This window comes from Oryzias latipes, chromosome 5, assembly GCF_053564925.1.
Source record: "Oryzias latipes strain Hd-rR chromosome 5, Olatipes_Hd-rR_3.1".
Lineage (NCBI taxonomy): Eukaryota > Metazoa > Chordata > Actinopteri > Beloniformes > Adrianichthyidae > Oryzias > Oryzias latipes.
In genome coordinates, this window is record NC_136241.1 from 17,004,459 (window position 1) to 17,019,915 (window position 15,457).

Here is a 15,457-nt window from a genome sequence, read left to right on the forward strand (position 1 = left end):
CCGTTAATAACCTGTCTGTGTTAACTGAGTTAATAAAGTGTCAATAAGTGGCAGTATCCTCATATACTGGGGAGTGAACAGCTGTTAAACAAATCGGAAGAAGAAAACATTTCCGCATGTGCAGTGCAGATCGAGTAGACCCAACCCTGCGGTCCGATTTTGCACAATCACTGTAATGATCATACAGCCCTGATCCTTAACATTTCTTTTTGCCTTTTATTTTTGGCAACATTTAACTAAACTTTTCCCATTATTTTAAATATTTTAAGAGGTTATAATTGTTATTAGCATCCGAAGACATTCTCTGACTGTAAAATGCTTAAACGGAAGTAGAGGCATTTTAGCACATGCAGGAACCAATAGGGTAGCCATTACAGATCAGGCAGTGACAAGCCTCGTTAACATTAAACCTTACCAAATGTGAATTGACCAAAGCCACAGTCCTTCACTTTGGTCAGCAGGTTGGTAGTGGGAAAATTTGCCCTGCAGATACCAAAGTAAATCCATCAAAGCATTTCCTGTATGTACCACCAAGAAAGAACGCCATGACTTTCTTACAATCGCCAATGAAGTATTTGACCTGTTTGCAAAACTACTGATTTTGCATTTAATGGCAGAACCCTCAATGGAAACTGCAGAGGTCATATCTCATCTCCTTTTAACAATTTATTGTGAGATTAAGGTCTGTGGACTGATTTATCTGAAAATAGCTAATCTGACGCAGGTGTTTTGGTGGGTGAGCAGGATTTCTGTTTAGTATTTTCAGTACTTTTGTGATGTCTATAGTTCAAAACAATGAAGGTGGGGTCTTCATAGGAGGTATAACTGAAAAAAAAGAACAATAAATAGGGAAAGATAAAGCAAACTATACACATAAAATAACATTTGGACAACATAGAAAACCATCACTGTCAAAACTTGATCTGGATTATTTTCAATAACAGAAATAAGTTTTAAACTATAACCCATATGCCGCTAAATTTAAAATGACAAAAAGGCACAATGACAACAATGACAAAAGTTGTTGTACGGTAATTATGTAGGCACACCTGTTGTGCCTACATTATAGTAGCATCATTTAAAGAGATGGGATAGGGTTGTAATGATCAATCAACCTAATCAATGAATTGATTTATATTTCTACAATCTAACCAGATCGATCTGTCTGAGACATATTGGTAATCAAATCAACCTATACAAGTATTTAATCATTTCAAAATTAGATGAATTGATTATATTGATTTTTGAAAATATTATTTGGATTGAGGCACTGTAGATTTTTCCTACATTGTAAAAATGACCAAGTGCAACACAGCAAAAAATGTCCATTACAGCCAATGTATGGAAACACTTCGAAGACGTGTGGTAGAATGTTCTAATCGTGTTCCATTTGTATTATTTTGTTATGGAAAAACATTTCTCGGTGAATCAGATCGTTCAAAGTGAACCAATATCGACTATGAATCGTATCAGCAAACACACATTATGATATAAATCGAATTGTTGTTAAAATGAATCTTTACATCCCTAGATATGGATGTACTGAAAGCTGAAACCATTCTTTTCTTATTGAATGACAACCTTTCCTGTCATCCTGCTTCCCATTACAAAAAAAAAAAAAAACATTTAAGAATTCTGAATGTTTTTTCTCAAATTACAGCAATTTATGAAATATGAAATAGTCATTGTGAACCATTAGCTTGTCAGTGGCTTGCTGAATGAAGAGGTGTGGCTGACATGAAGTGCACCAATGGACTCACACCAGTTCATCTTGATGACTGTCACTCTCTCAAATGAGCTGCTAAATCAATTTTGGCACAGGCTGTCATTACACTGTGTCACTGGAAGGTTTACAGGGGAATAAAAACCATCCGAGTATGATGACACCAAGCGTGAAATAACACAGGTCCTTTTGTGCTTTAGGAATTTCCCGTACAGAGCTACTTTGTGTAAATTGCAAAAAAACATAAAATAAAACAAAATAAAAAAAATAAGATTTAAAGAAACCATCTTATTGCTTGTGTTTATGAGTTTTGTAATGTGAGAGAAAATCTGGCCTAAAGATAGCATGGAGCCACTTTGTTTAAAAAATAACTGTCAAGATTGACAGAAGATTGATCAAGGATGGCAAACATCAACAGATTTTTCCAAACTGGTATAAGCCTAAAATATACGCGGTCAGGAATGGAGAATGAGCTCGAGGGAAATAACCATTAACTGGCTAAAAGGAGGTTGCAACAAAGCAGATGGCGAACACCTCTGGGAGACAAGAAGGTGGTAAAGCTTCAAGCAGAAACCAGCTGCAAAATGAATCAAATCTCACACTGAAGGAGCTCACATAAGAGACTGTCAACTGCTAAGGATATCTGCCATCCTCTTCACAGTTTGCCGCATGATTAAGTTCCTGCAATACAGACTGCACTGAATGAGATTGACACTGATAGCATTCACTTCAAACGGCGTTATGTAATTGCAGTTTTTGTAGTTTTTACCCTAAGCACATATTCTCAGAAATGAGTCACGGTACGGAAAGATGCAGAAGCAAGCACAAACATTAGCAAACAAAAAAAAAAGGAGTACGTTTTGAAAAGAGTAATCTGAATATGGTGATTCATACCAAAAGACCAACTCATGCACTAGGTAAAGCTACTGCTATTTTGAAAAATAAAGTTGCTACTTAAATCTGCACCTAAAGCTCCTACTTTTACGCACAATCAGGTTGATATGGTAAAAAAAAAGAATTATGACTTAACCCTTGTGCTATTTTAGATGACCCCACCCTTACATTGACGTGTTCTCCCTACCATGACAAAGGAGGATAAAGGTGGAAAGATTTCATGTAATCCATGGACACCAGTGAAGATCACAAATCATTGAAGAAAAAAGGTTCAGAGCACTGTCTAGTGGGTCTAGATGACCCAACTCCCAATGTTAAAATGCCTAGGATAGCACAAGGGTTACAGAGGTGCTGTGGGGCAGCTACAGTAAAGAAGCACAAAGGCACTCAGTGAAGCAGTGACAAAATTAGGAAACTGTGGCTATACTTTGAGTGCAACTTTTAAAAAACTTATTCAGGAGCATTATGGACATGTTGAAGTTACAAGCCGGAGGGATGACTGACAACAAAATAAAGACAACTGCATTTGTGGTGTTAGGTGGTGATAGAGTGTATTATTGTTTCACAAAGATCTTAAAGAAATGACTGGATACTTGAAATAATGTTAATGTATAGGTTTTTAGGAAACATACAATTTTAATTTAAAAAAAAACGTGGATTCTTTTTAATTAAGAGCAGTAAACAAAGAACAAAATGGTAAGTTTTCTGAAGACAGTGCAGCAAGGGCAGCAAATATAAGAAAGGACAGGTCTACAACATACCCTTGAGGTATGCCAGAAGATAGTGAGGTTAGGAGTGGGCCCCGAAGTCTGTCAGACAATATTTTCACAGACCGGTACCAACGGGGCTGAAGTTTGCATTTAATATTTTTAAGCTTCCAGTTTCTGAAAAACCTATTTTTCAAATTAAAATTGTACTACAAGAAATTTAATTTTAAAAAAGTCTGAAAACATTCACACAAACAAAACACACAAAGTTGTTGATTTGTAGAAGTTGTTTCTGATTTGTAAAATATTCAATAAAAGCTGTTTTTTTGCATAGAATACCATTGGTAACACTGAGAACTCAACAAAATCTCAGATCAGATTTCAGGGCAAAAATATTTTTCATATTTTGTTTTTTACATAAATCCTGATTCATTCTGTGTTTTTCCAACAAAGAAGAAAAGAGAGTCATGCCTTAGTCACCCTTGTTAAAGGAAAGTTTACACAAATCAGAAACAACTTCCACAAATCAGCAACTTTGTTTTATTCAATCTTTACACTCCGTCAAATGTTTGCGGCTGGTTTAAACTTAGATGATGAATTAATGAAGCAAAATAAAATGACACAACAGTCTACAGTCATAACTGGTATTTTCTAAACATGATAATAAACATGAATCCACAGCGTCTGCAACTTCATTATCTGCGTGTGAGAAACATTCAAGTCAGTCCCCCATATTTATGCAAAGCGGCGTCTGGTATGTCAGAAAAACTGTCGCAATAAATCCATATGTTGAGGAAAACTGCTGGATTTGTCAGCAAATAGCAGCTTTATTTTCCTTTGAATTTAAACGTTCTTCTTCAGTTTCTTCACTGACTGTTTTCTCCCCAAAGAAACTTTCCAAATACATTTAACTGTTTGTTTTTCATTAGCATTTTGATTTTGGGCTATAACTTAGCAGTCCGAGCAGCAGCGTAAAGACATGTGACGCGTCAAGACAGACGGACGAGGTGAACAGAGTCCAGTGGTTTTCCAGAGTAAAACTTCAGTATCAAACAGAAAATAAACTAAATGGAAATAATCTAAGTTAGCGTATGTATTTTTTTTCTTCTGCATACCCAAGTGACCCACGGACCTGTACAGGTCCATGGCTTGGGGGTTGGGGACCACTGCATTAGATCATTGAATTACTTCTCAAAACACAAAATATGTAATATTTACATTTAACTTGTGTTTATCTGAAGTATTTTTCATCAAAGTGGTTTATTATGTAATGTTCTAGTTTAGAAATGCATTCATGTGCAAAAGCTCAACCATAATGCGAAGATGAATAAGGTTCAGACCAGGGGTCGGAAACCTGCAGCTCTTTCATTCCTGTGCCGCAGGCTCTCTGGGGTTTTGTGAAATAACTGTTGTTCTACTGTTCTAAGATTGTTGTGGTGCCTTTAACACTGTCGGGAGAGAGCAGCGTGAACGTGCGGAGGGGGCGTGTCTGCGGCTGTGAACATAGACCAGAGTCGGTTATGGGATGTCTAAAAAGACAGTACATGTTGAATAATGTTCAATGAAAAGCGGATAAAAGCGTCATCATGCAGAGCCTCTCCAGGTCCTTTGTTGACCACCTTTATTTTTGTTAGCAGGTCAGAACCAGGCGAGCTGCTCGTCTCTGGAGCGGCTCCCCCAGTCCGAAAACAGTAAACAGGAAAGGTTCATAAAAATAATTTTAAAAAATAAAACAAAAAACTAATGAACAAAGTATTGGGTTTAAAAAAAAATCTAAATGTAGACATTTCTAAGTAAAGTTCAATGTGATTATCGACCTGCGTCACCACCACAACTCCCCTGGCGTGTAATCCCAACAATGTTCAGACCCGACCAACAATGGAGAAGTTCCTGAAGAACCTGGGCAGATTTGTTTGCTTTCAATGACTTTACCAGTATGAATTATATGTAATGACGAAATAGCAAACAACAAAGTCTCAAATGTGGCAAGACATTCTAGAATAAACACGCAGCTTTTGCACAAAAACATCCTGATCCAGATGAGAAAAAAAGTTGTTTGTTGAGAAAAATCTATTGGAGAAGCGGATTAACTGCCAGTTACTTTCAACATATTTACTAGTTTTGTGGTCTCTCAGAAAATAGTTCTCATCGGAACGTATTAAATGACAGAGGATACAGAAAAACATCTCTCTCTTAACATCTCATCAGGCATTTTAGAAAATAGTGAAATTATGCCATTCACTGGAAACACTGGGTTTTCCAAAGGGGGTTGCGGCTCCCTGTGTTTTATTTTCTGTGGGAAACTGACCAAAATGGCTTTTTTGAGTGGTAAGCCTTGCCGACCCCTGGTTTAGACAGTCACCTCAAATAGTTTCTAATTAATGATTCATAACTAATCATGTTCATTCAGAGCACTGAGTAATGCTAGCTTTATTTTTGTAAAAGGTTGTATGCATGAAAACCATTTGATTTTGAATTATTAAAAAAAAAACTCCAAATGAGGTGTGCTAAATAAAACCAGTACAGACCACATGCAAAGTTTGTTAAAAATAATGCGCATCAAAAACACTTTTTTTTTTAAACTGATAATACTTTAGAAACCAAAGGTTTCATCAGGAAAAATTTCACCATTTAAAATTAAGATACATATTTTTGGTTTTGTCTTAACATATTAAATGGGAGACTGAAAGCATGTGTTTTCTTGTATATTTTTCTATATCCTCTAATTTTTTGTGCTCCTTATCGAGCTCTTTACAGCACAACCTTGCCAATATTAGAAGCTTTGTCCAGTACAGCTGTGAACTTTAAAGTTAAAACAAGGAGCTTTCCAGTTAGCAATAAAGCCTAGAACACATTGAGCTTCTTTAACTTGGGTCACTGCCATGCTAATTATGTGCACCACAGAAGAGAACCAAAGAAATGCATTGAAAAAAAGCATTTTCTCTTCACTCCACTAGTTTTAGCTATGGCTGATTCGAAAAGGAAATCCCTTTCAGAACCTCCGGCTGAGCAAGACAAAAAGTGTAATCTGCATTGTAGGTGAAGTGTGTCAACTTTATGAGCGCATCTACAAGGCAAATGAACAATGCACAAATCTGACATGGCTTGTCTATGATCATGAATTCTCTTTTCCCAAGATGCTTGTCAAAGCAGCTCCCACTCAGCTCAGAATTATTCCTTAGCTGCAGCTCCAGGTCAAAGTGTTAGGATTACGTAAGGCTGCAGTAAAAATTTAATCAAGTTACTCTGAACCACATCTGTTTGCAACTGTGCTGAGCAACCACTTTACTGTAAACCTGCTAACTACTCTAGGGTGGGTCCCTTTGCTGACTTAAGAAAGTTTGCGTGCAAAAAAGCGTGATAGCTTTAGGTTTTTATCAGTTTTGACAGTTTTATAAGCAAAGTGTGCATTTGTTGTGGTGCTGCCATTTGTCTACATTGTTGGCTGTACCAGTGCATGCAACTCACATGGATGTCTAGCTGCCTGCTCGCCTTCATCAGTATGCTGACTTAGTTCTTGTGTATATACAGCCCTTCCATTAAAAGCCGACATTTTGAACTGCTGTGTTGCCTCCTCACGTTAGAAGGGGCATTCAAAAACGTCCTGCTCGCACAGAAGAAGTTATGAGAAGGCTGTGAAATCAAAATCTTATCAGATACAAATACCAGCTTGCATTTGGTTGACCTGTAGATCCACGGAAGACCATAACTCAAAACTCCAACAAAATCACCACTTACCACTCTCTAATAAAGGTTTACTTTTTAATCTATGTAATCATGCAGCCTACTCACGCTCTTTTTTGGAAAAGGTTCATATTGACTGCTATTGAGTTGAACTGAAATTGAATGGTTATTTCCCAGAACATCAGATTTTCATTCATGGGCCTCAGAAGTGATCTTGGTGTTCACTTTAACACATTTACAAGCTGGAGTTGCTTAATATACCTCTATAAATCTAAGCACTCAAGGCCTGAAGCTAAAAATGCTAAAATATATGTTAATGATTAATAGCAGAATTAAAAACTGAATAAAATATAATATGACATGATAACATGCTTCCATTTATTTATAAATGAAAAACAATATCACAATAATGACAGTGGATTTGTCAGGTTTGTCTGTTTAAGGTGGAATCAAGAGAGCTTGATTCCACACATAAAAGCATTTTTTTCTTTTAGAAGATAATTAAAGAAAAGTCACATGTCACAGGTCGTCATGTTTTATTAATGTCTTCAGTATATAGTGACGCAACATACAATAAATAGTAAGTAACAAATGGAACCCCACTTGAAAAAATATACAGGAAAAAGAAACTAGCGCGTTCTTAATGTGTATATTGTGTCAGACTGTGTTCACTGTATAAGCCTAAGGCCACAACGAGGAGGATGTATCCCAAGAGGATTTAAGAGTCTGGAATCACTGCACTTATCAAATAATACAAACTGTAGGCTGTTTGTGTAGAGGACTAAACTGACAAAAGTAAATATAAACACTTTTTTTTTAAAGAAGTCTCATTTTTATTTTGGTAATATCTATAACAGGGCCAAAATCAACTCATTGGACTGTATGTTGCTGTGATTTTTACGACATTTTTTGTATTGCTTTATAAATGTCTTTATTTGTACATTTAAGTATAGAGATTAAGCTTTTGCATAATTTTATAAAGAAGCTTTTTTGACCTCTCAGTTATGATCCACTTGAAGCAACACACATGTTTGCAAGCGTGTAGATGCACATGTGTGTCTATCTGCAAGTCTTTGTTTACTTTCCCTACAGGCACACATGTCTCTCTGGCCTCTACTTGCAGCAGCTTTGTTGAAATCACAGTGACAACACATGGATGGAAATCCAAAAACTGTTGCTAACTGTTCACAGATTGTGTTTAGGAAAATGCCACTCTATTCATACAAAAACAAACAAACAAAAACAAAACAAAAAACATCTGTGCAAGCTGCTTTGGAAGTTTCTGTTTCTCTTTATTTTCAAAAGAAGGTGACTATTATATAAGAAAATTAAATTATATAAATATTTTGACAGTGTAAAGTTATTTAATGACATTTGATTTGAGCAGTACTTGGCAAAAACTATGGAAACGTATCTTTCAAATTAATTTTTCATATTTGATCAGTTGACTTGAAGAAAGGCTTCAAGGTGGCGTAGTGGTTAGCACTTACAAGTTTGCATGTTCCCCTAATGTATGCATGGGTTTCTTCCAGGCAATCTGTCTGTTGTCCCACTGTTTAAAAAGATACGTCATGGGTTAATTATAAATTCTCCCTAAGTGTGAATGTCTGTGAGTGTGTGGCCCTGCAACAGACTGGCCAACTGTCCAGGGTGTACACCGTCTTCGCCCAACAGTAGCTGGGATAGGCTCCAGCAACACCATGACCCCAAAAGGGATTCAGCGGGATTCAGCGGGATGGATGTTCTGGCGTGGAACAAACTAAGCAGTTGTGCAATGAGAAATTCTCCACTGTCCCTGGGAAACAGGTTGATACTATGTAAAAACCTTTGTGGAGGCACCAAATGATTTTCAACCAAAATGTTTATTTATTGGTCTCTGACAGTGAATTTTCATTGCATTGTTTGATCCACATTAGAGTTTGTGTCCTTGTATAATTTGCTCTGTTTTGTAAAAGATACATGTAAATCCTCATCTGAACAATTATCCTGACCAAAAAAAAGAGCTCTGGTCTGCTTAAAATCAAGGAACATTGTTTATTTTCAAATTAACCCATGATTTAGAGCGTGAACCCTTTTCAGCAATTGTTTTTTTTTTTTTTTTAATCTAGCAGGAAAAGTTAGAACATATAGAATTGGTGTAACCCTAATCCCCTATATGATAATAAGAAGACCAGCAGATTTTTTTTTATTTTTGTAATTTTTCATTTTTTCATTCTGGTCAATGCTGGCTTTAGGCAACCCATCTATCCACTTTCTCAACCCACTTGTTCCTGGTCAGGGTCACAGGGTTGGTGGAGCCTGTCTCAACTACCTTTAAGCAACGTTGCACCCTGGACGGTCATTGCAGGACTAAACAGAGCCGGAGAACCACACACATTCCCTCTTAATGGGCAATTTAATGGACAATTTAAAATCATCAATTTAGAATGACCAATCAACCTTTGAAGCAGGTTCTTGGACTGTGGAGGAAGCCACACAGCCTGGAGAAAACCTATGCATTCACGGGGAATACATGCAAGCTCCAAAAAAGAAATGACCAGGGCTTTATCACTGTGAGCCAATGGCACTGAGCACTACACCAATGAGCATCCTCCCCACCCAAACAGGCAGCTGTTGAAGCTATGAGATGTTTTTGAAACACTTTGGTCCAGTTTTGTTCTTAGCCTGTGTAATCTGCAAAATAATTTCTAAAATGACTCATCTAATTGGGACAAATCCTTCCAACTGTTTATTTCGTTATTAATTCATCTATTGACATTTTTAGCTAAAATGCTTTATATACATGAACAACAGTACATTACTAATTCTGCTCACTAGCATTACAAAGAGCAACATTTTTTAAAAAAAATGGTGATGTTGTCACTAGGGGTTCCATTCTATTTGTAGACACAGGAATGCTGTCATTTATTGTTACAAGCCAGCATTTATCAGGTGTGCTTTTGATTCTAAGACAGGTATTAATTCATCTGCAGGACTCTTGCATTCTGCCAGTTGCAGCCTCTCACATCAGTACTTTTAGAAAGGTAAGAAGTGCACATTTGAAATATTAAAATGGCCTTCCCACTGCTAAAACAGTAGCACAGAGTTTTATAGATGTTGTGAGCACTCTCACTTTTCAGACACGACTGTGTTTAAGCGAGATGTAGCACTGAGGAAAATAATGTGAAAACTATTTGTCCCCCCAAAAAGTTTTTACTTTTTCAATGTTATTTCCCATACTGCAGACATATAATGTAAGTAATTTCCTATTTCTCAACAGCAAGAGGATATGTTTGTGAAATAACATATCAAATGTCCATGGTGCATATTTTTCCAATGTGCAAATAGATGTAAGCACAAGCTGATAGTGTATAAGGTTAAAGGAGAAAAAAATGAAATCAAGAATCCTATTAATCACTCCTGTATTGTGGCAAGCACTGCCTCTTATTGCTTAGCAACCAACTCCACCAGGGAAACAGTCGGATTGATGAGATTTGAAACCGGACCTCTTCTCTGAAAATTAGGGGGAGTGTCCTTTGTGTGTCTGAACACTATTATTTTCCACAACTTCTCAGGAATTATTAGTCAATCAAATATTTGCGGTTCATACGCACAATTTAGCATCAACTCAAATCATATACACATTACCCAAACTTGTGCTGTTTTCTTACCTTAAAGAGGCGTAGAATGTTGGCCACCATTATAGAAACAGAGCTGGAAGAGGCTCCAATCACGCCCACTACCCTCTCAGGTTTGGTGATGATAGGTGCCCCCCCGCCGAGACATTTGACATCTGTCCCATCCTTCTCAATCAGAGCCTGCACGAAGGTGAGCGACTGCTCCAAGGCATGAGTGTCCCTTGAACAGGTGTCCAGGATCCGTGCTCCCAGTGTGATGTTGGGCAGCAGATTGTTGTCATTATTGATGCGGTCAAGGGCAAAAAGCATGGCCTCCAGTCTGTGTATCCCCTTCTCCTTCTTCAACTCCCCACAAGGCTTGCCGTCGTGGCCTCTGGCATGGACTGGGAAAAGTCCACCCAGGGAGATATCTCCGTCAATGCGGATGGAGTTCAGATGTGTTTGTCCAGGCCCTTTGGGTCTGGCAGCCTGAGTGGCCTTGAGGGGGCCATGAAGTAGAAGCAGCAGCAGCAGTATGAGAATCTGGCTATTTCTTTGACAGCCGGTCCGGTGAGCTCTACACGCCGGGGGCTGAAACGCGATCATGGTCCAAATGCACATCCACACAAACAAATTCGAAACAGCAAAAAGGGGTACGATTCAGCGATGGCTGGCGGGCTAATTGCAATGCGCCTTGTAGCAGTTGGCACTGAAAGGGTTTCCTCTCATGTCTCCTCTCTCTTCGGCATTCAATTAATGTGGAATAATGAGAGCCTCGCCCTTTCACAGGATGCAATCCTGTTCTCATCTCTCACTCCATCATCTGACCACTGGGGTGGGCAGCGGCCTCTGTGTCTTTGGTTATTCGCAGTCCTGCCTGCAGAGATCCTTTACTTGGGGCATTACGAAGAACAAAGGTGAAAGATAAGCTTTTTTTTCTCTCTGTCTCACACTCCCACTCTTTGAGTCTTCTTCCTCTCCACCTCAATCAGAAGTTTTTAATCTACTCTCTTCCCCAGGGCAGGGATTTGGTGTATTTCAGAGCCCCCAGGCCTGCTCGGGTCCACAAGCTTCACAGTGAATTCCTGAAAGATGAAAAAGAGAGGTGAATTGAGACAGTGCACAAAGAAAACAGAAAAGGGCAAAGGGATTTGAATTGGCATGAGCTCCTCAAAGGCTCTTTTTACTTAACCTTTTAACTGTAGAATAATGAAGAATGAGGGAACAGTTCTGCAGCCTAAATTATTTCTCTCCTTTATACATTCCTTACAACATACTTACAAATGCATCACCTTGTCAGTAGTTGCCTTAGCAGCACTGCGGCATATTTTTGAGCCCAGTCAGTATTCAAGCAAAGTGAGTCACACTCAAAAAAACAAGAAGTTTGGCACAGAAAATATAAAACTGACAAAGTTTTTATTTTGTATTACTTTGTTTTTTCTTCTTTATATTTATAATATTTTTGACCCCATAGGAATCTTTTAAGGAAAAAAAAAGATGTCCAAATTGACAGTGTTGACAAACAACATAGATTTCAAAAATTATAAAAACTGAACATCTCACAGTCTGAGTCTTTTTTTACTTTGAGGCTTTAGGGGGGAAACAGTGTAAGAGCATATCAGCAGCAGTGCAGGTTGGAGAATTGTTCTAAAACCAATGTGACAGTATTAAAGATGCAAAGAAGATTTTATAGAAAAGAATCCCTTCAAACACTCCCACTGAGAGCCATTTGTGTTGGCCCCTCTTATGAATAAAAACTATCAAAAATGAACATAACCACTGTGCCTTTGCGAAGCCTCTATTTTGTGATTTTGCAGCTGTCATCTCTGATTTTTGAAGTGAGAAGGATGGATGAGACTTGAAATGCAATAACAATGCACTCTGTTAGGTGTAATCCATGTATTTTACCAGTTATAGCAAAATGGTTCTCCTCGTGATCATAAATTCCTTTGAACCTCTATACAAGCATTAATAAATTAATCTTAGTACTACCATACCATGAACAACTTTGATCTGTTACTTTTAAAAACTCAAGGTTTCTTCACTAATTGTGCATCTCATGTGAACACAATCATTGTTGTTTTTTAAAATCTCAATTCCGATTTTACTGGTTTGGTCAACAGTATATACCCACAACACTTTCACGTCTTTCCAGTTGATGGAGCCCATCAGAATCTGATCACAAGTAACAGGCATTATTGAGTTGGGGTAATTGTTCAAGTTGATTTTATTATTAAGAGAGTTGTACACATTTTTTATATTTAACCATAACTAAACTTTTTTTACAAAATGCCAAACAACTTCTGAATGACCTCCTGTTTTCAAAACTTTTAGCAGTTAATAATCCCTCAAAAATGGGTCATTCTCTTTTTTTTTAAGCTGATATTGTTTGTGAGTTATCATCTCGCCAGAAGCAACAGTTTGAATTAGATTTGAACCACCCACAATGAATTTATCCCAACTTTGAGAAAAGATCACTTTTGACAACTTTTTGAAAATGTTAAAAATTTAAATGGGACAAGAGTAAAGACATGTCTCACACAACACAACCAATGCAAATGTGTCCAGACATTTTGGAGACACAAATTCTTGTGACACTTTGTTATCCACATTCGGAAGCCAATGAAATAACAGCCTTACACAGAAAAGGGTTTTATATGAGTTTGTGTTTTGGTCTTTCACTGTTAGGATTTCTGAAATTGTGAGGTTCTTATTTTTCTAGTAATACAATTGCTCTTCATTTGTCTCCACATCTCCATTGTCAGCGCAAAGCCTACACTTGTGTAAATCAAGATTTATGGCCACTGTGATAACAACCCAACATGTCACATATAAGGCTACCTCATTGAGAGCTTTTGTCTCAGTCACATGCAGGGGTTGACTCATATGGGTGCTGCAGCCAGGTTTTTGGGTTGTCCAGGTCCGTAGAGGGTCGTAGACAGGCGTGGCAGAGTCTTATGGGATGCGCAGATATGTCTGGCAGTTCCCTTTATTCACATGACCAACTTAAGGGATCTCATGAAAATGAAGCGCAACATTGTCGGGCGTGTGGTAAATGTATTGTGAAGTATTTTTAAGAATAATCTAAATTACCAGCACTTATGACATACAGATGATGCTATCATACAGTGCCCTTACACCACACCCTATCATCAATGAGGTGCGAATACTGGCTGCAAATGCCGCATGAACAGGGTGTGGAGGTGATACTCGCCCGTGGGATGACCGTAGGACGATTTTTCTCATAACAGTCAGACTGCAAGCAGGACAGAGCGTGTACAACCAGGGCGTAAGGGGGGTATAAGGAGGGCACACTTATTACTTTTACAGCATTAATGGGCCTAATGTGCAGTGCACAGTGATATTTTGGGAGGAGTTTATAAAAAAGGGAAAAATCCATGCGACTTTCCTGCATCTCACCTTGTTTACCCTTGGTAAAGAATGCATAAAAGGTACAGATCTGTCAGAAGTCTGCCGCCTGCCCCCTGCCCCGACTCTCACCTGGATCCTGACTACCCTTGTCTCTTCTCTGATGCTCCCATGCCTGTTATCGACTCCTGCCTGCATCACCCTGATTTAGCTTTGTGGAATTCTTGCCGAGATAATAAACCTGCTGCATTTGGAACTAGCCTTCTGCCTGTTCTTGTGATAACAGTGAAAAGTAGGCTAGTTGATGTATTTGTCCACCTGATATTGTGTCTCCAATCCCACAAAAAAATGTATTAAATGCGTGTCTCATTTTTTCTTAGATTTTATATAAACCAAATTAACTCCAGCATGTTTGTCTCTGACACAGACAAAGTACTCCCATTGCTTTTAGTTGTAGATTAAAAAGCTTGGATCAAATTTGGTCCAAAAAAAGTAGGTAAGTGAAAGAAATGGAGACTTTTGAAGGACGAAAATACTGTAGAAAAAGACATGTAGACCTTTCTTTAATTTGAAAATCTAAGCAAAACAATAGGAAAATATGATGAAACATCCCTAAAACATGAGGATTAAACGCAGTGAAGACAAGTGAAACTGACAATGTTTAAAAATGAATAATTTAAATACACTGAGAATTAGTTAACAGAAAAAGCAACAGCATTAATGATTGGAAACTTTAACCTGGTGTGATGGTGACAGAGAAAAAACAGTGAAGACAGAGCACAATTTGAGGAAGAAAACATGAATTAAAAATAAATAAATCCTTACAGATCAGCCCATAAAAATAATTGTTTCTTGAAAGTTAAACTTCATTATTATTTCTTGTCTTTGTCTTTACCATTGTTTCAAGTATTTAACTTAAACACTCTTGGTATTTTAAATGATGTTTTAAATAAAAAAAAATAAAGATAAAAATTTAAAATTAATGTTTTAAATGGTTAAGGTAATTTAATATTTATAAAATCACAAGAATTTAAAGGTTTTTGTTTGAAGCGCCTTCAAAACAACAATAAGAAGCAGCTTAAACTCAGGCAGGTGAAGCTGGTGTTTTATCAGAACAAAGAACCTCAGATGTGTCCTCACATGTTGCTTCTTGCTTGGACCTGAGGCAAAAACACTTGTGGTCCACACTTGATAAAGTGTAGAAAGTGATAAAGTAGTTCAGAGAAGAAAATCTTGATCTCCAGCAGCTCTGGGAGAGTGGAGGAGATGCTCACAGGAAACTGAGCTGCTTGTCACCGCTGTTTTTCAGTGGCAGCATTTCCTTGAATTTCAAAATACACATTCAAAGTTTAGTATAACTTTACAGGGCTTCTCTTGTATAAACAAAAAAGAATGACAGATTTCATAGAGAGACATCCATACAGACGGAAAATTGAAAAAGAAGTGAGTTCATGTTGTTTGTCCTGCTCATAAAACAAATGTTC

The 15,457-nt window shown here is 37.6% G+C and overlaps 1 protein-coding gene across 1 annotated transcript in view; it reads right to left on the minus strand.

Annotated features, from left to right (window-relative positions):
- LOC101157686 (metabotropic glutamate receptor 4) overlaps window positions 1–15,457 on the minus strand; it is a 191,537-nt gene that overhangs the window by 145,152 nt on the left and 30,928 nt on the right. The window contains exon 2 of the mRNA XM_004068826.5: window positions 10,659–11,689. Coding sequence (XP_004068874.1) covers window positions 10,659–11,225 — 567 coding nt within the window. The 5' untranslated portion in view covers window positions 11,226–11,689. The remainder of the gene's footprint in view (window positions 1–10,658; window positions 11,690–15,457) is intronic.